The 22,531-nt window shown below is 33.1% G+C and overlaps 2 protein-coding genes and 1 long non-coding RNA gene across 4 annotated transcripts; 1 reads left to right on the top strand and 2 right to left on the bottom strand.

Moving 5' to 3' along the window:
• Positions 1–4,234: 4,234 nt before the first annotated feature.
• LOC133696005 (uncharacterized) lies at positions 4,235–5,023 on the top strand. The gene is made up of 2 exons (XR_009842586.1): positions 4,235–4,497; positions 4,601–5,023. It is a non-coding gene; the product is annotated as an uncharacterized LOC133696005 (long non-coding RNA).
• Positions 5,024–5,781: 758 nt separating this feature from the next.
• LOC133695987 (protein NLP2-like) lies at positions 5,782–8,301 on the bottom strand. 2 transcript variants are annotated; one of them, XM_062117986.1, is made up of 3 exons: positions 8,152–8,301; positions 7,043–7,925; positions 5,782–6,850 (listed from the first exon to the last, which is right to left on the bottom strand). In XM_062117986.1, exons 2-3 carry the CDS (start codon positions 7,722–7,724, stop codon positions 5,973–5,975), a joined length of 1,560 nt encoding a protein of 519 aa, XP_061973970.1. In that variant the 5' UTR covers positions 7,725–7,925; positions 8,152–8,301; the 3' UTR covers positions 5,782–5,972. The 2 variants fall into 2 exon arrangements, with proteins under 2 accessions (XP_061973970.1, XP_061973977.1); XM_062117993.1 differs by having other exon boundaries at positions 7,043–7,758.
• Positions 8,302–15,361: 7,060 nt separating this feature from the next.
• Positions 15,362–20,348, bottom strand: LOC133696342 (adenylyl-sulfate kinase 3-like). Its single transcript, XM_062118518.1, has 7 exons — positions 19,851–20,348; positions 19,466–19,606; positions 18,921–19,070; positions 18,621–18,739; positions 18,330–18,414; positions 18,199–18,245; positions 15,362–15,702 (listed from the first exon to the last, which is right to left on the bottom strand). Exons 1-7 carry the CDS (start codon positions 20,050–20,052, stop codon positions 15,604–15,606), a joined length of 843 nt encoding a protein of 280 aa, XP_061974502.1. The 5' UTR covers positions 20,053–20,348; the 3' UTR covers positions 15,362–15,603.
• Positions 20,349–22,531: the final 2,183 nt, after the last annotated feature.

The raw sequence follows: 22,531 nt of genomic DNA, 5'->3' as shown, positions 1-22,531 counted from the left end.
ATTGATCTAATATAACCTGATCAATATTACAAGTTCAAAAACAACCTAGACATAAAAAAAATATAGTTTGACTAAACAACTTTCAAGACGACATATTTTTTTTAAAAAATATTAAAATAACAACATATTGGATCGACATAAATCAACCCAGGTTAACATGTAAAATTTCACGAGTCGGGTCATGAGATAAAAAGCAAATAAAAAACATGTTAAAGATCAATTCTCAATCATCTCAATGTTGAAGAATGAAATTGAAAAAAAAAATCAATTAAAAAAGAAACAAAAAAACCTGAGTCAACCCTGGTTAACTTGTAAACTTGGATCATGAGACCGAGATAACCTAATAGAAAGAAAATCAAAATAAATTATGATGCTCAATTCCCAATTAATCCAACATGAAGGATGAAGTTGGGAAAAAAAACTCAATTAAAAAAATGACAAAAAAAAGACATGAGTCAGCTTGTTTAAAACCTCAAACCTTTGATTCGAGTTATGAAATTAAAATAACCTCATAGAAAGAAAAACAAAAAAAATATAAAGTTTAATTTTCAATCAACCTAAAAGGTAAATGATGAAATTAAAAAAAAATCAATTACAAAAAAGACCCAAGAAAAACTAGAGTCAACCGGGCAAACCCACAAAACTAGTGACTTAAGTCATGAGATTGGATAAAATCATAGAAAAAAAAATTATTAAGCTCAATCTCTAATAAATCTAATGTTAAATGATGAAATAAAAAAAAAATATCATTTCAATTAACAGTACTTTCTGAGAGGAGAACAATAATTCCTCCCTCCCCCTTATTAGTTTGTTACGTAAATAAATATTAATTATGTTTAAAATTCTTTGTTTATATATTTATTTAGATTTCTTTTGTTTTTCAATATTGATTAAATGGTTGAAACAAATATACTATTACTAGTTTGTCATTCTCTTAAGAAATGCTCTCTTAATTTCCATTAAGTTTCTTATTAAATTTTTTTTATTTAAACTTTTTTCTTGAATGTATCCTTTTTGTATTATATTTTTTTTATACAAAGCAAAAAAATCCATTTATTATTGTGTGTATGCGTTAGTTTATAAATCATTTCAACTCTTTATTGTAACTTTTCATCTAACTTTTCTAAATAAAAATCATAAAATTTTAAGATCCGACTTATAGCATTTCATTAAGAGAGATTAAGGATTTAGATTTAATATATGTTAATGTCACAACCTTATTTTTAAATCCATAACCAACACATAAGCAAGGTCCCTTTTATATTTCCAAATTTATATGACCAAACACACAAACTTTTTCTCTAAAATAAACAAAATTGAGTTCTATGCAACATAATTATATAGTTAACTTTATAAAATAAAATTATTGTCTTAAATACAATAGTTAAAATACAAATTTCTATAGTTATAGAACACTAATTAGACATAATTGAAAAGTACTAATTACAACCAAAAAAGCAGGTTATGAAGTTCAACAAAAGTGAACTACTAACAAGCTATAAGCTATTTTCGGTTCGGTTCGGTTTTTATCAAAAAACAGTAACCAAACTGAAATTTTAAAAAAAACCCGAAACCGAACTAAAACCGGTTCAAACTAGCCGATTTTGGTTCGGTTCGATTCAATTTTTTTGGACAAAAACCGGTTCAAACCGGTTTGGCTCGGTTTTGGCTTGGTTTTTTTCCATTTTTTTGGGTTTAGGTTCAGTTCGGTTCGGTTTTTTCATTTTCAGGCTTATTAAACCGAAACCGAACCAAACCGATCAGTTTTTTCAAAATTTTAATAGGTTTAATTGGTTTTTTTCACGGTTCGGTTTATTCAGTTATTTTTTTCCGGTTTTCTCAATTTTTTGGTTTTTTTGCTCACCTCTAATTCCACTGTATAATTTATCTGTGGATTTTTACTATGAAATGCAAATTTGACATACGATACATTTTTTCTTTTTAAAAAAAATATATGCATTGATTTAAATTCATTTTGTTGGTTTATTCATTGACGCTAGAGCCAAGAATATCATATATTTTTTTTTGCTACGTAATACTTACCAACGTTAGAGTTGAAAGTATTCGTAGTTGAACATTCACTAATACTAGAGTCATGAATATCACAAACAGACCATCATAGCATAAACCAACAAACTCTTAACAATTTAGGACAAAACCAGCAATACAGCCTGCCTCAAGCACGACGTTTAAAGGGTGAAGATGACAACTCCTTAAAGAAGACCTTTTTCCTATCTAAGATCAAGATGTCAAAAATCTATTCTTTTATAATTTTTAATTTTTAAAGGTTGTTGTGATATCGGGTGCGATAATGATTTCTGCAATAAAACATGGTATTCTCTTATAAGCGAGCTTAATTTTAGGCTTGCTTAGGTTCTTAACCTTCACCTCCAAACCACCATAAAAAACATGAAGACTTGTTTCTCACTAATCCCTGCCCTGTTACATAAAATATTAAAATCTTGGATATAAACCTCAATCTCTCATTTTGTTTAAGATCCTTTAACTCTTCTAAAGGAACCTTTTTTCCCTTAAACCCACAACATAAAGCCTCTGTATACGCATCTTAGGAGCTTAAACTTCTCATGAAACTTTAATGCCAATAAAGAGTCATATCATCTAAGTAACAAGAGGTTAATTTAAGTTTTTCAGAGTCTTTATATCAAAGTATTGATTGTATTTATAAAGCTATTTATATACACAATCACCATTAAAGCATGAAAAATTCCTTCTAGGCTTATGTACGTACCTTATAAGAGTGATGTCCTCCTTCACATGTCCAGCAAGGTTTTAAAGCAGAATCTCCATGTGAAGGTCCTGGTAAACTTTCATCGGACCATGTTCAACAATAGTTGACCATAGCTTCTACAAAATCGAGCCTTGTTGAAAAAAGAGCCCACTAATGAGGTCCTTTAGCTCTTATATTCTGGATTTATGGTTCGCTTAGACCCTTTCTAGTTTCTGCCCATAAACTTTCAGTAACTTCATCACTTGCTCATATTTTTGCAATTGTTCCTTGTTAATAGAGTCACGGGAATCCTCTAGTTTTCTTAGATCTTGGACCTTATGTTAGGTGCCATGCCTAGTGTTCGAAGATCCAAGGCTCTAATATAGCAAATGAAATGAAAATAGAATCAATATCAACAGTCGCCAGAGGTAATGAAAACCAACTTAAAATATAAAATGTTTTAATAGTGAAGGAGAGAGAGAGAGTGAGAATCTAGTCGATTCATCACTTTTTCCTTACGAGCAAATTATTTGCTCTCATTATGTTACCTACTAGGAGCAATTCTAGAATCATATCCACCACCACACTGCACTGACAAGCTATTCGACAAAAAAAAAAAAAAAAACTTAAAACCCTTTATTCTCTCTTAAATTGAATTAGACTCCTATCTTCCATTTCTCTTGTAAAAATTAATGGAGATGGTGTATATAAGCTGTTTATGTTAAATTTAGAGCGTATTTGAAATTGTGTTTAAAATATTATTTGCCTAAAATTTGATTAAATTAGTTTTTTTAGTAGTTTTAAATCGTTTTGATGTGTTGATATTAAAAATAAATTTTAAAAAATAAAATAAAATTTATTTTTATGTATTTATAAGTGAGAAACACTTTGAAATACAACCTCTACTGCACTTCTAAACAATCACTTAATATATTGTAGCGTTTTCATTCTTAGTCATGTGTATTTAAAAAAAAAATCAATTTCAATTGATGAAGAACCCTCAGCTTAAACAGATACAATTAAGTTGTGCAGGTGTGATATAAAATAAATTTGGGACAATAAGGAACTGGGATTAAGTTTTAAATGGGTAGAATCCGTGTTAATTATGTTACTCAGAACAATGTGTGAAAGACATCATGATAAAAAAAAGTATTAATACAGTCAAATTAAAAAGACCAAAAAACAAAAACTAACTGAAATAATCAATTTAATCAAAATCGGACCCCTATACACACCGAGTGTCCAAAGCTGTCCAAAGCCATGGAAGTAGTTTATTGAGGTGGAGAACATAAGTCTAAACGAGGGCATCTAGCCCATAGATGGCCTGATAAGACATGATCGATAAAATTTCCCAGCCCAGTTAAGGCCCTTCTTTTTCGACATGGAGATTCTGTCAATGGTACAGCAAGTTACTTCAAGTGACACCATATTCGTACCTGCTACGGAATCAGCATGAAATAACAAGGAAGCATCCTAGAAGCAGCAGCCGCCATATTCTCATGAGGCAGCAAAAATCCAACTCCGTTCACCTAATTCTACAATAACTTCACTTTCCATTAACGAAGCTGCATATTTATGTGCTTTGATTACTCTTGCCCCTCACTCTCTAAGCCGTACTATACATATAGGAGGCATTAATTTCTTAGTTATAATTTCATTTATATAAGAGGGCTATGGCTATCTTGGTAGATGTCTTTGAAGGGGTATGTCTATGTGTTTCAACTCTGTGGGATCTGCAAGAAATGCGCTTTGCAAATGTGTTTGATGGTGTAAGTTCCATTGCAGCGTCAGTATTCATGGCTGCTGTATCGTGTTTTATAGCTATAAGGAGACGATGAAATTAACCATTAATTTGTTTCTGGTGATTTTCAGCAGGCAGGACATGGACTGAGTTGTTTTACTCTTGATAGGTTTGTTTGTATTGTTGTTGCTAGGATCGAGTGGTGCGTGGTAAATATAACATCAGACCACCACACCTAGGAGCGTTGGTTGGAATTGTTTTTGTTGTTCGTTATTTTCTTTTTCCTCAAATTCTTGATATCTTTTTGTGTTATAATCGCATGAGTTCGCTTTCTCACAAGAATGCTTCTTCTTCTTTTATATATATATACTTGGTAGTTATTAAAATCCCCCGAAGACATCTTTTCGAAGATTCAAATGATTGTCCTCAAAGGGAAGCAAGCTATTCTTCTTACAATCTGATAGATTGTGTGTTATGTATAGAACAATGTTATAGGTCAAGAGGTTTTTTTATATATATATAAAAAATGTGTGACAAGCCTTGCTGCTGGAAAATTGAACAACTTACTGCTGGAACTTAAACAGCGAAAGAAAATAACAAAGCTATGCCTTTTTCCTAGTTCTGACTAATTCGAGGTAGCCAACCTCCTCAATTTCTAAACCGAAGACATAATAGAATTCACTGTGAGAAGCCCTCCTGCAGCCAACAGTGACTGTTATTTATACTAGGAAAGTAGAACAGAAAGGCGAAAGAAACTGGAAAGGGAAATTTAAATTTCCTTCCCCCGCTGCTGCCAGGGAGATGAACTTCAAGTTCTGGTCTCCTTATCTGGAGGTTTGTTGAGTGGAGTTAATCCCTTACACGTTCCTCCCTTAGAGTTAGTCTCCTTAATTGTGGCCGAACATGTTGCTCATTTTGCCGTATCAAGCCCAATCCCTCTTCCTATTCTTTCACAACCTGCAGCTGAGGGAGACCACAGGCTGTTGCATAATGTTATTGGTCATGCCATAACAATCAATGGTTAACTACATACCTGTTTTCATTTTTAACTCTCTTTTTACTCCCATGATGCTGAGACCTTAAATTCCTTCTTTCCAGCCAAACAGTACACAGTCTCAAGTTTCCTGTACCCATTATGTATAACAATAAACTAGAGACCATTGGTGCCTGAACTACTCCTTTTTTTCGCTTTTGATACACTCTAATCAAAGTCACTAATGAAAATCTAATGCTACATATCTAATTACATAATATAATATGCAGCCATTGATCCAGTGATTTTGGTAAGCCAGGCTGCATATTTCTTATCATCTTTAATAAGTCTCTAATAGTCTTTGATTTATAAAAGAGATTGATGACTGTTACGCTAACATGAAAAATGAAAGGATTACTAGCAAAATCTAAATCTCCCAACATTACAAAAGTTGCCACCTCTACAGCATATGAGAACATTTCTATTTTTGTGCACATGCACTATAAGTGAACAAGGAACTGGCCTTGGCATCAGAACAAGTCTCTGCTGCTGCTGAATGAACTTCCTAGAATTGGTATGGAAACCGGATAGAGGGTTATTTTGATTGTGCGACTCTGAGAGAAGCCAAGCAAATCTTTACACTCTTCAAGATCAGCATCACAAGTCAAAAGAACTGACTCGTGTTCGTTGTCCAAATACTTGAGACCAATTCTGCTGAAATCATATATATCAAAACGCTTTGCAATCTCTCGTCGCAAGTCACTAAAACCCCAATTTGCTTGCAAGCTAAATCGGATATTTTCATGACCAAAAGTGGCTTTAACTCTAAAGGCACCTCCATCTTGTAAACCCTGGCTATTACTTATTGCTAGGCGTGCTTGGGTCCCCAGATTTTGATGCTGGCCTAATGTTTCATGGCTTTTGGCTCTAGCAAATTCCTCCTGATTCAAGGAATTTATTTCTGATTTACTGCAAGTTCTCTTCAGCGCCTCGACAGGGTCTTCTACAGCTGAGGCATGCCCAGTGCTCGATCCATTGGCTGTGCGGGTAAGCTGCTTTTGGCCATGACAGATGCTCAAACCAGAATTCTGACTGCTCAAAGAGGACTGCGATTTTGAATCAGTTCCTTCAGGGCTGAACAAGTGACTCTCAGGTTTTGGGTTTGATTCCTTCGAGTAGTCGGTTATCTTGAAAGATGAAAAGGGATTATGCCCAGAATAGTTAGGGGAGCTCAATTCTGGGAAGGCAGTATAAAAAGAATCAACTTCAATGAGACCTTGAGAACCCATGACAGAGTCAACTACAACTTGGAGTTTCCTCAAAGAGTGGTTAACCTTCTTGATCTTTCGAGAAGGCCAACGGTTGATACCATATTGCCTGCATATCCTTTTCAGAGTGGTGGGGCAAACTGCAATGGAAACAAACTGTGTAAGCACTTTTTTGTTCACTAGGCTAAAGCAAAACAAAACGGATAGGAACTTATTGGTCTGCTGGGCTACAGTGCCTTCTTGAGAAATTAGCCTTAACTTGAAAAAAAAAAAACTAAATACAAAAAGAGAAAAAGAAAATGAGATTCAAATATAATGGCATATTTTTGTACCTCCAATACTCTTAGCAGCATCTTTAAGGCTCCCAGAAAAGTATTTTCGAAGAACTTGCAAGCTGATTGTCTTCTCTGCCTTGGTCTGGCTCTTCTTGCCTTTTTTCCTGCTGCCTGACAAGTTACTCCAGGGAACATAAGAATCTTGGCCGCTTTCAACAGTACAGTGTTCAGGATTTTGTTGAAGCTTCCCAAACTCTGAAAATTCCTGCTCTCGGAACAGGTCTAAATCATTGTTATCCCAGTCAGCTGTCTCTCTGAACATCTCTTCTTCCTCGGGTTCTTGTTTCAGACATTCCCATGATTCGCAGAATTCCGGGACCAATTCATTGCTTTCAGGTTGAGAACTTTCAGAGTGTACTGGAGTCGTGATGGTCTCAATCACTTGTTCCTCGGTTTCAGAATAAACTGGAGGAGGGTTTTCAAGGGAGTTCTCTGATTCTTCTTGATAGGTCAGATCGTGTGTGTTTATACTCAAATGACCAGACCCCATACAAGGCAAATATGGTGAAGGGTCATACACAGCACTAGAGATGGAAGGTTCAGGCTCGAAAAAGTTGACTCCATCACTTCTCTCGCACCAATATCCTTGAACCAAGAGTTCATCCGTGAAATTCAAGTCCATAAAAGTGTCCGGGGTGGTCCTGAATATTGTATTTTTCCTGAAGGCACCACCTTCCATGCCGATCTTTCTTCAAATTTGTATTTAGTCCAACCTATTAAATCGAAATTGCAGAAAAGTGTCACGAGGCAGAACACCATGGAACAGTAAAGATGAAAAATAAAAGGAGGGACTTCCAGGAAGGATTGTTATTGCTTGTATCCAAGAATCCGATATGATCAAGCCGCAGAACCATGGCTTCAACTAAAATTGTCTTGTCCACTGCAATCACAGATGGATCAGAGGCAGTAACCTACCGCAGTTCTATGGCAAACTAACACAAACTCGAAATAAGTAAACTAGTATCATCATAAGTACATAGAATCTATATTTTTATCAGGTCTTGCAGGATCTCACTAGCCAAAACGAAGAGAATGGAAACAGAGGACATTAAACACAGAGCAGTTGGATGATATAAATCAACAAATGAAAGATGCAGAGGAAGTACCTCGCTTTCTGAAGACCCTTGTATCAAGTTTCTTTATGCAGTAAACCAAAGCCAAGAATGACGCTGTTAAGGGAAGTTGAGAGTTTTCTCAGGATGAGATCCCTTCCACAGATTCTGAATATGCGAGAGTTTATTCTTCTTTCAGTTGTGACACCCCTCTAGTTATATAATCCCCTATACGCGTGCTCTATCCACGCAGCCATCCTAAAGTCAACTGTGTAAACATAATAATTAAGGTTAAAAATTACTCGGGGAAAGATAGGAAGGGCACCCTTTTTCCTTCAGCAAGAGCATTAATTTTCAAAGATCAGTGAAAGTGAAAATTTTGAAAAGTAAAAGATTAGCCACTAAGTTATATTGAATGTTTATTGTTTCTCTCTGCCTTATTAAAAGATTCCTTGCTGTACTGTCCAACTCTATTTTAATGTTTACTCCATTAATCAAGAGCAAGTTGCCTCAACCATTTCCAGGTATTTTATTGAATAAAGGGTCCATGATAGCTATTTCATTCCGACCTTGTTATATTGAGCAAGTTCAATGGTTTCTTGGGCCACATGCAGAATCTTTGATAAACTATCCTTTCTTGATCTTCTGCGATGTCCCTTCGCTTCATCGAGTCGCCACATCTTCACCCATAAAAGATAATCGAAGTCGAATCCTAATGATTCACGACTTTGAGATTCCAGACATGAAAGAGAGATGGAACCGCGATTTCCTCTTCTTGGATGCTGCATCCTGAATGCTGATTGCTTGAGAAAACTGGCATCTCCTACAGGTGTTGCTTTCGAGGAAACACTAAAATATATATCCTTGTAAGAAAAAATCAGAGTAAGACCAAAATCATTCATCAAGGTGAATTATTAGTTGGGAAATTCCAATGATTTGGTGGCAAGTCAGCATCAACATTGTAATGGCAGCGTGTTTTTTCTTTGTTTGTTTATTTGGGATGTTTTTCAAAAACAAAATTATTTAAAAATACATCAAAATAATATTTTTTATTTTTAGCATTGTAGAATCAAAATGATTTAAAAATATAAGAAAAAAATTTTAAACAAAAAAATTTATTTTTTTTATAAAATGCTGATTAAAACTGGTTATTTTAATGTATTTTATAGCTTGATGTTATTCAGAATAACAACATACTTTAAAAGATATTAAATTAACATGAGAGAGGAGAGAGAATAAGAAAATAGTCTTAGAAACACATCAAAACTCTGATTATAACATTATTAATATCATCATAAAAATCTTAACAAAACAAATTTAATAACACAAAAAAATATCACTATTAATAACTCGAGTTAGAAACACATCAAAGCTCTGATTATGATATCATCAATATCATCATAAAATAAAAATCTGAACAAAATAAATTTAATAACACCAAAAATATAACTAATAATAACTCAAGTAAGTAGATGACACCTCCATGAAAAGGAAAAAAAAACAAGTGTGCCACTATCTCGGGGCGGCAAATTGGAAACTGATTAACTATTTTTTAAGGGTTCTGATTAGTCATCAGAAATAGACTACAAAGCTAATTAAGAGCAACCATGACGATAGAACAATGGTTACGTGCTAGCCATGACCAGACACTGTTTTGTTTATATTATATGTTCCTTTTCTTCTTAATTAAAACAATAAGTTATGTCCGTTTGCTGGTGTAAAGCATGGTATGTGGCGATTGGTATCTGTTTAATGATGTCGGATGAGGATTTCACTACAGGTTTTCCACAGAAAGCTCTCGCAGCCTCAATAATTAATATTCTTTTCTGGGGCTGACCATCCTCTTGCATTATAATATCTGCCTCTGTGTGTGTGTGTGTGTGTGTGTGGAGATCCTCAGCCAACGGTTTCTCTTCTCCGCCATGGGCACATTGGAAGATACAAAACAGTCGCCTGGTTCCTGTCAGCACCCAGAGCTGTTTCAGATCTAACTCTAAACTCAGTGAAAGTGAGAGCAGCAGTTCTGTCATCAGATTTGGTGTTTTGTACTTGCTATTTAAAGAAATTTATTATGTCCAATAAAAATATTTTTGGTTGTGATTTAAAAAACATTAGGTTTACAAAAATATTAAAATTATTTTAAGATAGATTTTTGCATGTAAAATAAATAAATAAATTTTGAAATGCAATTATATAAATTATTATACCCAATTCAAAAAAAATATATAAATTATTTAACTACCGAAATAATTTTTTCGATCTAGTTGACCATGATTAAAAAGCTATCTATCTCAGTACGAGAAAGTTCTCTTCATCCATAGGCGGATTGAGCTGATTTATGGCATGATTGTGTTCTGTCATCCATTGTAGCAATTGTACTCTGTTTTTTTCTTCTTCTTATATACAGACAGCATGCCATCCAAAACTATCAAATGTGTCCTGTGCAGATTTCTCGCAACCAATGGATAAACGGCTTTTTTATTCATGATTGGGCAAAATTAAAAAAAAAAACCTAATACCTGTCAGCATTTCACTGTAAAACATAACAATAAAATGATATTTTTGCCAATCTCAAAAAAGCTAACAGAGCTTGCAAAAAAAAAGGTAAAATCATTTTTTACAGGAATTTATTAAATATTATCAAATTGATTAGGAATAAATTTATATGAATATATTTTTTAGTAGAATAAAATTGTTTTATTACCCTAAAAAGCAAAAAATATATGTAGCTTTCGATCATGAACTTTTTTTATCTTTTTAATCAAAATAAAATTACATTGATACTCTTAAAAAAAAAAACTATTAGAATTGGAAAAAAGAGCTTTTCGGTATTTTCATTTTCTTTTCATGGTGAAATGAAAAAATCTAACACTGGTTTCTAGGGGTGTTTTCGTGTTTTCCTTATAGTTTTTTTGTTATATTTAAGTTCACTTAGAGGTTATTTGATAATTTAACAAATTTAAATATTATTTAAAAAAAGTTGTTGATGTTTGTGTTGTACGCATCAGCACGTAGGCGTCTTCTAAGTCCTTCGAGCGGCGAGTGTAGGTTCTTTTTATAACTAAACATTGTCTCCATAGCAGCATTGGAATTGTCGCAGTGGCCCCTCCATTATCCAACAACAAGTGTGGCCAATGAGTCCCTGGTTTGATGCTGGTAGCCTTTTCTCTTTTTTTTTTTTTCTATTTTCTCTTCTCTTTAATTTTCATGTCTAACCCCTTAAAATTTCAAGGCAGCCCTTTAATTGTTTTCTCTTTTAGTTTTGATCCATATTCTTTTAATTATTGTTTATTTTATATGAAGTAATTTATTAAACTAGAATTTAATTTTCAATATCATCTTACTTTAATTTTTTTATATATCAAATTTAGTTCTCATTCTTTTTATTACTATTTGTTTTATTTAAGATAATTATTAAAATTAAATTTTTTTTACGATTTCATCCTCTCTTAGTTTTTTCTCCTATCAAATTTGATCCTTATTGTTATGATTGCTATTTTTTTTTCTTTGAGAAATTTTTTTCTAATTTCATTCTTCAACATTAAATTGTACCATGTCTAAGAGATAAGCTTGAGTTTGCTTTTTTTTTTTAAGCTCATGTTTTTTTTTTTAGTTTCATCCTATAACATTTATTTAATCAGAGACTGGAATTCATTATTTTTTCTATTAATTTTTTCACTTATTTTTAAAATGACTTCAATTATCTAGTCTTTCAACATTAAGTTTTTTGATAATTTGCTTAGTTTGATCATTTGTTTTCTATTGGATTTTTTATTGGTTTTTTTTAATGGGATTACATAATATCACAATCAGGTCACAGGCTTTTCATGCTAATATGGGTGGACTCTGGTTGGGTTTTCTCGACCTTTATTGGATTATATTTTTGTTCTTTATTTTTTTTAATATTTTGTTTGTTAGCAATTGAGCTTCAATTCGAATCCTTTAAAATTTGATTAATTGAGAATTGGTTTTCGTGCTTTTATTTTTCGGTTTCCTTTTTATTAGGCTTTTCCAATCTTATAGCCATGATTGCGGGGTTAGTGAGTTGACTTAGTTTGACTCCGGGTTTTTTTGTTTCTTTTAAAAAATATTTTTTTTTAGTTTCACCTTTTAGTATTTGGTTAGTGATAACTGAGCTTAATAATTTTATTCAATTTGCTTTAACAAGGTTACCTTGATATCACAATCAAGTGACATATTGGGCATGCTAACCTAAATAGGCTTGGGTTGTGGTTTTTTTAATCTTTTTTTCATTGTTATTTTTTTTTATTTTTTTTATTATTTGTGTTTGTAGATTAGCTGAATTTATTAAAATCAATCAAGCCAGATAAAAGTTTTATTTTTTTATATAAAAAAAATAACATGTACATCCCAGACAACGTAGACGGGGTTGAAAATGTCTTGTTGCAGAGCTTGATCTTTTTTCTCGCTAAAAACTAGCGAGCCCTTCCAAACAACATTAGCGAGTTTAAATGTCTCATAGAGCATGATCTTGGTCTTTGCAACAAGCTAGCAAGTCTTCCAAACAACATCCATATATGGTCTAGAATCTCTTGAAACACTTAATGTAAGGGGTTGTTGTAGGCTGAATGAATTGCCAGAGAACCCAAGGTCATTAGCATTATCCACAAATAAATTGGGGACTGTCTCCCATATTTGATTTGGAGAGCTGTGGCATGTTAGAAATTCCCAACAGCTTTGGCTCTTTGCTGTCATTGAGAAAATTGACATTAACGCGGAATAGTTTTGAGAAGATGCCAGCTGACATCAAGCAACTTCCTGAGCTAACTGAACTTATTCTGGAGCATTGTAAATCGCTTCGATGGTTACCAGAGCTTCCAATAACTCTACATCATTGAAATGTTAAGGGTTGCATCTCTCTAGAATCAATAGAAAGTATATTCGCACGAGCTGAGAGAGTATGAAGCTGCTTCTGAGAATATCAGTTTTTCTGATTGCTATAAATTGGGTCAGAACGAACGCTTTAAAATTATGGATGATGCGTAGTTAACAATTCGTCGGACGGCGACATCGATATATAGTAAGGTAAATTCCTCACTCCCTCTCTTTCTCTGTTTATAAATAAAATTCACGATGATGATTTTGTATATTTCTCTCTCTTTCTGGTGCAGGGATCTGGTGGGTTGGATAAATTTTGGTGAGCGAATTAGATTTAGATTATGTATATATCCATATTCCATGGGTTGGAAGTCCCGGAGTGGTTCGGCTATTAGAATATATACACAAGGGTCTTCATTAGAAAATATCAAATCACAACTAGTGCTAAACAGTTCTTGGGATTCGCTGTTTGCGCTGTCATTGTATAGAAAGAAAACTGGGAATCTTCTCCTTTTTTTATATAGTAAATGTGCCAGCCATCTGATAACCGAAGGGGGATCCGGTGTGATCTCCGTTTCTACACCAGGTTCTTGTTGCTATTGGAATCAGAACATTTGTACATTTGCCATGACTCTCTTATTTTATGTACTTGAAACCCTAATATATGCTTTAAACCGGCTTGAATCTGCTTTCCATTCCTTCAGAGATGATCCTGAATTTGAGGTATCTCTGCCTGTCTAGACATGCATTGGCATCTGTATATATACTTCATTTCTGGGCTTATTTGATTTCGCTGAAAAGAATATTTCTTTCATTTCCGGTGCCTAATTTATATACAAAGAGTAAAGAATAACAATTTTAAAGCTGTTGCTTAGGCTTTCAAAAAGCTGATAAGGTGAGATGCTCAAGAACTTGCGAACACAGCGTGGCTTGTGTAGGCCTCCTTTCTCACATCAACTCCAACAGCATTCAAATTACAAACCCGCCCAGTTTGGCGCATTTTGAAAAAGGTTGTGCCTCGCTAATCATCGGTTAAGTAAATAAAATAACGAATCTTTGCAGCGGCCTCGCATTTTGATCCAGTGTTACCACCATGCACAGTGGCTCTTCAAGTCAAGGGTCCGAGGCTGGTGACAGAAATACACTCGAAGAGAAAATAGAAAAACGTTCTTTCAATAATCCAATTTGCTTTCCCACTTTTCTTTGTTTGGGAGAAATAATCAGTTTTTTTTTTTTTGTGATATATAAAAGCATAAAGCTGTTGTTGCTTTTCTTTATTTTATTTTTTAAAAAAAACTATTAATCGCCCAAACTCATGGCTTTCATCGTACAAAAGATGGTCCTGTGAAGCCTTAATCGTTAAAATAAAAAAGAATTAGTTACTGGCACATAAGAAATTCACTTGAAAGAAATTGTTAAATGTTCAGGAGAAAACACTTCAGCTACAACTGGGATTATTTTATCCGAGCCAAAGCCATGAGCTTAGAGTCTGAGACCATCTTCACAACACCATATAAATGCTAGCCCGTGACTGTTGCAGTCCATTTGACTAGACGTACCATTAGTATATATTTGTCTCAGACAACACAAGGCACAACCCAATGTAGCAGAGACCCAATGACTATTTAAGAACATAAAATAAGAGAAACTGAACCGGCCTCCCTTGTGGCCTTGTTTTCAAGAACACATGCTCAAGTCAAGAGTTCGAGGCTGGTGAGAAAGAAAGCAGAAAGATATAGAGAGAGAATAGGAATATCAACAGATTGTAATAAAGGGTTTAATGAGAGAATAGCCATCGAGGGAGAAGATCCAAATCTAACATACAATAAAAAAAAAATGAAAAATCAATGATATGGTTACAGTCATAGGATCAGATGCATAAATCAATGCGTTCTTTTGCTTTTCTTCTTGTTACTTGTGAAATGTTTAGCTAAGAAACCTCCTTACGCCGGCTAAGAGCGTGTTTGGCAGTGTAGTTGCGGGTATTTTTCAAATAATTTTTCGTGCCAAAATACATGCCAACGATGTTTTTTCATTTTTTAAAAATCATTTTTGATATCAGCACATCAAAACGATCCAAAACGTACAAACCATATTAAATTTTAACAAAAAAAAATTTCAAATTTTTTAGAAACGCAGCCGCAGCCGCGTTTCCAAACGGGACCTAAGTAAAAGGAAGATCAACAGATACTCTCGGCCGGCCGGGTTCTTATTACTTCTATATTCTATCTATTATTCATTAAAATTTATTAACACCAATTTTAACTTATTTAATAATCAAAATGATCATCACTAACAAATAACTTTTGTTTTTATTAATAATAATAAAAATCAAATACGAATACACGTTCTTCTACTCTCTTTTTTTTCTTTTTTTTTAGATATAACTACATGGCAAACAAGCTTTTCGTAGGCATTCTACATGTTTCCCAAACCAATTCCAGCTTTATTAATACATACAAATCAAAAGAAATGAAATTTCCATCGGCCAAGATGGTGGCGTTAGTTAATCGATAAATTAACTGACGAAACATCAAAAGTCTAATCAATATATTTCATATTTAGCAACTAGGGAAGTGAGCAGCTTCCGCCGTTGCCATTAATACAACAATATTAACAAATTAAAGCCGTCAGCGGCTCAGAGTCAAGACAGTCGCAGCAATATTTTTATGCCTGGAGATACCCTTTTTCCTCCAAGTAAGAAATCACCTTTCCAGCCATGTCGCATGGGGTAGAACAGTCTCCTGTGTTGCATTGCAATACTATCTGGAAAAAAAGTAAACGAACATTTAAACACCAAATACATATATTGATGATATGCATGAATGTTGCGAGCAGGTAGAGGAATTAGTTAAAGACAGTGAAACAAGTAACTCAGTAAGAGATGAACCGATAAGGCTTCACAACACATCGGTAAATATAAATACAAGCCAGCAACATAATTGTTAAGGTAACAGAATATATAGAGGCAATTATAGTAAAGGAAGAACCAAGCCAGGAGGACCGCAATTTATAAGTAATAAACCCATATTAAATGGCACAAAATACAATCTATAAAACCCAACTTTTCTTAAGCTCGGTCAAGAAAAGAATTAAATCTTTTTTTGGATTCAGCCAACAAAAAAACCCACCTCCATTTATTATGTAGAAGATAGTATGAAAAAGTTACGTAACGGCCCATTATATTTTTATCCATATTAATACATGTGGCATGGAAATTTCTCTTATTAATATATATGTTAGAGATATTATATATATATATATATATATATATATATATTAGAAATATTTTCTCTCTTTAATACTATTAAAACAATATTACACTTTAATTTCTCATCTTCATAAAAAGACTCATGAATTACAAATAAATCATGAATCATTAAAAAGTCCTCAAAAAGACCCTCAAGCCTTATGTTATCTCCATGGATGATCTTGAATCTTTCACTCTCAACTCTCAAGTTTAGTCTCTCTCTCTTTTTAGTGGGGGGCTCTTATACCCCATATTAGAGGTGAGTAAAAAAACTGAAAAACTGATTAAATTGAGAAAACCAAAAAAAAATAACCAAAAAAACCGAACCGTTAAAAAAACCGATTAAAATTTTGAAAAAACTAACCGGTTAGGTTCAGTTTCGGTTTTATAAGCCTGAAACTGAAAAAACTGAACCGAACCCAAACCAAAAAAACTGAGCCAAATTGAAAAAACCGAGTCAAACCGGTTTTTGTCTTAAAATACTGAACTGAACCAAAACCGATCGGTTTGAACCAGTTTCGGTTTGATTTTTTTTTTAATTCAGTTTGGTTACTTTTTTTATATAAAAACCGAATCGAAAATGATCACCCCTGCCCCATATCATCGCCAGGAAGACCACATGCCTTCATCTCTTAAAAAAATACAGTAACTCTCTAAGAAAGGGATTGACTTGATCTTCTTAATGCAACATCATCATCCTCCTTGAGTTCCCCTCCACCCCTTAGGAAAATTTTTAAGTATGGGCATCGACATTGGTATGTCCCTTTGTATGGGCATCGACATTGGTATGTCCCTTTCGCCCCTTAAAAATTTTCTAAATATGGACGACGATAAAGATTTGCTCTCATCAACCTCTTAAAATATTTTCTAAATATAGGCTAACATTTATTGTGTTTTTCTATCTATTAGAAAAAATTTCTAAGTATGGATTCTTCTATGATTTCACCTTACTCTCCTCAAAAATTTTCTAAGTATTAGTTCCTCCATGGTTCATCTCTTCATACTTATAAAAAACAATTTCAAACATGGAGCATACCTTTACACATAGGCTCCCTGGTATATTAACCGAGATTTTCACCCCACTTCTCATACAAAAAAAAATCAATAAACTCATTCTATTGAATACTTTTACAAGTCTTTGCATATAAACATCACAAAGACTTAAGGGAGCTATTTATAAATCCAGATTTAAGGGCTTCAAAAAACCCCACATAAAACCCAACCTCCCTTGAGATCAGCCAAGAGACAGACCTAACTTTCTTGGGCTTAGCCAAGAGAAAGACTTACCTCTTTTGAGTACAATTATATTTTGGATCTTATTTTCCCTACACTTATTAGGTGTATATATAAAATCCTCTAAGAACCCACCATATTTCCATCAATATTAATATTGTGTGTAAAAATCTTTTAAGGGCCACCATATTTCAATCTACATTAATACATATGTCAGAGATATTTTTCTTCTTTAATATGTATATTAGTGATATTTTTCATAAACATTAATACATATATCAATGATATTTTTTATATTTAATACTATCAATGTAATATTGCACTTTAGCTCATTCTCTTTAAAAAAAGATTCGTGATCTATAAATAGACTATGAATCCTTTAAAGAAAAGGTTTGAAATCTTTATTTTCTATTGCATATTTATTTTCAAAGTATCTTTATGTAATATTATTATATTTTCTCAAAAAAAAAACATTAGTAACTTAATCATCGGAGAGTTCAAATTCACCAATTGGATTTTTTGCAAGTATAAAATACCTGCTTCCAGCCACCTTGGCTAAAAATAATAAATCAAATTTTTAGAACTAAGAAATTAACCAATTATTCAAGACATAAATCTTACTCCAATCTACTTGAACTTTTTTTGGGTATCATTAATAAGGTTCCATTAAAATCGATCATCCAAATGAAAGAAAAAAAAGCAGGTCGATAAGCATGTTTTTACTGTGCATCTGAGCATTGATGTTGTCCAGAATATTCTTTTTTACTTTGCACAATTACCTCAGCATCCAATGGTGATTCATAGGGGTCATCAATGCCAGTAAAACCTGCAGGATATAGATGAACATCAGAGCTCTTTACAGTTAATTCATGCAATACAACTCAGATGCATTGCAGTTCCCTAAGAATACCTTTGATCTTCCCAGCACGAGCAAGCTTATACAAGCCTTTTGGGTCTCTGTCCTCACAAACTCGGAGGGGAACATCCATATACACCTGTTATGACAAGCCTCGTCAGGAATATTTAGCAATATGAGCAACATTTCATCATCTGATCAGGCATAATTGGCAGCATGAGCAACATTTGAAGGTTGGATCCCAAACTAAGTAGCAAAGGAAAGATAACAAAGAACTACAATAAAATCCGACTTGCTAAACTTTGCAGTTTAAATAAAGCAATCACAAACTGGAGAAGCACCAACCTCAATGAAATCTCCACTTGGTAACATTGCTCGACAGACAGCCCGATCCCTTTTGTACGGAGAGATCAGGCAGGCGATGCAAATAAATCCAGCATCTGCAAATAGTTTCGCTACCTCCCCTAAACACAAAGGAGACATTACAAAATTCCATACTCAACCATCCAAAGGTCCATGAGTGCAGATCACTATTAATCAACCATTATTAACTGAGTAGACATCCCCACTGTCACGCGTGATGGTATAACAAGTAATACTTGTAAGGAAAAATCACAAGATGTAAGCAATTAATACAATGCTTACCAACTCTCCTTATGTTCTCAACACGGTCTTCTGCTTTAAAACTAAGGTCACGATTGAGGCCATGCCTGACATTGTCGCCATCAAGAATGTATGACAACTTTCCTCTCTGGTACAGCATTTGACTCAGGGCACATGCCACAGAGCTCTTCCCTATCAATTGAGTTTCAGAACATAAGAAGGCGACGAAAGGTAGAGGACTAAATACAAAAAATATTTAGAAATCTATAACTTCTTTCCCACAGTGGCACCAGAAACCCAAAGTCAGGCAATAAAAAACCAAAAAATAGAATCAATGCGATGCACGCTAAGCTTCATGGGTGTTTGTGTGAGAGCACTTAAAATCAGAAAAATTTAACCTGCCATCCTTGATTCAAAAAGTCAGAACAAAAACCACACTACAGGAATTTACTCAAAACTAAAAAGCTCGTCGAACACTGTTGATTTACATCAGACAGACTTGGTCTACGATCAGTTGACAATCAACCCAATTTTTTATTTGAAAAAAAAACCACAAGAAGAATTCAATGGAGCCAAGTATGACAAACCTGAACCACTGAGACCGGTGATCCATATAACACAACCCTTTTGTAGGAGAAGCTTCTGCCTGTCAATTTTTTCAACTGGGCACTCATGCCACTTTATGTTTGTTGAATTCCCTATTGTAGACAAATGGCTGTGATTTTTCCCTGTATCCAAAACTCATGTGAAGAATTAAGTCAAAATCCAAACTATACAAAGAAGAACAAGAACCCAATCGATAAATCCCAATCTCAATAAATACCTTAATCAAGACACTTTTCAAGAAAGAAAACGAGATCAAAAGTCAAAAACCTTGAATTCTGTACTTTTTTCATCAACAAAACTTTAATAAACTGGTCCAAATTCAATTACTAATAGAAAACACAAATTAAACCCAATAAAAAAGGTTACCTGCATGCCCATTTGCCAACTTATCCACCTTGCCCTGAACATCCACTTTAAGCGTCTGTGTCTCTTCCATGGCAACCTTGATCAGGCAAACCCCTCTCGGTTTAAAATCAATGGGTTGATTGCCACCATTGAAGCTAAAAAGTCCGAGCTTTTTCGAGCCCGAAATTACAGGCAGTGCTGGCTTAAAACCAATAGCATTCATTGCTCAAAACAAAAAATAAACATACAAAAAATGGCACGAAATGTAACGAATGATTATATGTATAAATGTATGTATCAGAATATGAGTGTAATGAGGATATATAACGACGGGGTTGTTGGACTTGAAAATTTTACTACAACGTTTTGTAAAACGTGAATTAGGAAAGAAAGGCGACAAGAAGGAATGGAAGTGGTTGGGTATTTTAATTATTTCTTGAGGCTGATAAAATTACTGACACGATTCCATGATTTTGATGCAGAATGGTTGGTTGGTGGATTATAATCTGTCTTGTGATTGCCAAGTGATTTTGTTGAATTAATGAATGATTGAGATGGTTTTGGACTGCCCTCTTTGCCACACAGGTGTCTGTCTGACACTCGCATGTTGTCTTTCTTCTGCTTCCATCATGTTTGGAAAGACTGTCGTTTTCTTCTGGGTTGTGTGGTCTAGATGAATGGAATGGAATTGAATTGTACTATGCGTGCCTTTATGTATCTCTTGATTTATTTGTACCGTTTACTTAAACAATGCAACGACAATTTTGTCTACTAACCAAAAAAACACTTAACAAGAGATTGAGTTATTTTCAAATGGCATATTAATTATTATTAAATTGATCGGGAATTAATAATTTTTTTTTATTTTAATTATACAGTGCAATGATCAAAATATTTTTAGAATTAATAAAAATTAAGTTGGTGTTAAAGGGATATTTTTGTATTTTTACAATGAATTTTTTGTTATTATAATGTTAGTTAAGAAATGATTTGATATTTAACCGAATATAAAAAATAATAAACAATTAAACAACCAAAATGTTCTTAAAAATAAAAATTTTAACACTAAAGTTAAAGGGTATTTTCATCTTTTCATAATGATTTTCTTTTTATTACTATGTTAGCTTATGGACAATTTGATATTTGGCTAAATATTATAAGAAAAGATGCAGACGCGTGTATACCACTAGGAGGAGTGTGAGAGGAGCCCATGCACTTCGAGCAGCACGTGTGGTGACTTAAGGCATCTAAGAATATCGTTCCACTATGTCGTTGGAAACACCACCAAGTCATCTTTTCTTTGGAACAACGCGTGTTGGTATTGATTGTCTCATTTGTAATTGGTGGCTTTTTCTTTTTTTTCTCTCTCCTCCCTTGAAAATTACAGTTTGATCCTCTTTGTTATTGGTATTTGATTTTTAGTTATTATGTTTTTTATTTTTAATTTTTGTTCTTGGTCTTTTTATAGAAGTTTTATTTATTTTTAATTTTATCATTCAATCCTAACTTACCAAATGTTATATTTTCAATCTAGTCCTTATTCTTTTGATTTTTTTTTCTTTACTCTTTTGTAAGAGTTTTATTGGGTTTTAATCTCACCGTTCAATCCAAATTAATAGTACTATATTTTTCAATGTGGTCCTCACTATTTTGATTTCTAATTTTCTTCTTGTTCATTTTGTATAAGTTATTAATCTTTTCAATTTCACCTTTCAATCAAAAAATTATTTTTATTTTTTATTTCAATTTTGATCCTTATTCTTTTTATTTTTTTTGTTTCCTTTTACTAAATTAGTTTTTCTTTTCAACTTAACATTTCAATCAAATATAAAATTTATGAGATAATTACAAAAATAACCTCCTAAGGTTTGAGAAATTACGATTTGCTTTTGTGGTCAATGGGACAAATCAAAATAGATAAAAAGATATTTTTGCCCTCATATATAATAAATTTAAATCTGCATGATTTTCTCGCAATCCTCATCTCTCTCTCCCAAGCATAATTTCTCTCTCTAATCCTTTTTCTCTTTAAACACGACACATCCACACAAAAACACTAAATCCAAAGCAAGATAAAAGGAATTTGTGTTCATTGAATTATGAATGATATTATTGTAATTATAAATTGTAGATGATAATTTTTTTTATTTTGATGCTCCAATGGCTCTATAGTTATTAGAATGGATATAAAGGTAAACCTATAAATAATTAGATTTTATTTTGAATTATTTTCAGATGTTAAGTGTTAGTGCATGTAAAAAGTTCAGTAATTTCTCAAACCTTAACTTGAAAACGAAAAAGGGATCAAAGTATAAAAGGTTTTTTTGTAATTATTCCAAAATTTACTTTATATTTTAATTTTGATCCTCATTCTTTTAATTACTTGTTTTTTAATTGTTTTTTTTAATAAAAAAAATTAATTTCATCATTCAATATTTGATTGACTATCAAATGGATTTCATGGTTTTTTCTTATAGGGTACTTCAAGTTTAATGATCTAAATTACGGGTTTGAAAAATTAACATGGTTTTTTTAAAAGGGATTTATAATTCTCTTTACTTTTTCATCAAGTTATTTCAATCTCATGATCTAGATTACAAGTTTGGTGGAATATCTCGAGCTGAATTGGCCATGATTGCCGAAATTACAAGTTTATTACGCTAACTCGGGTTGATCAGGACATGTTTCTTTATGTGTTTTTT

This window comes from Populus nigra, chromosome 1 (genome assembly GCF_951802175.1).
Source record: "Populus nigra chromosome 1, ddPopNigr1.1, whole genome shotgun sequence".
Taxonomy (NCBI): domain Eukaryota; kingdom Viridiplantae; phylum Streptophyta; class Magnoliopsida; order Malpighiales; family Salicaceae; genus Populus; species Populus nigra.
This window is presented reverse-complemented; position numbering and strand designations above follow the sequence as displayed.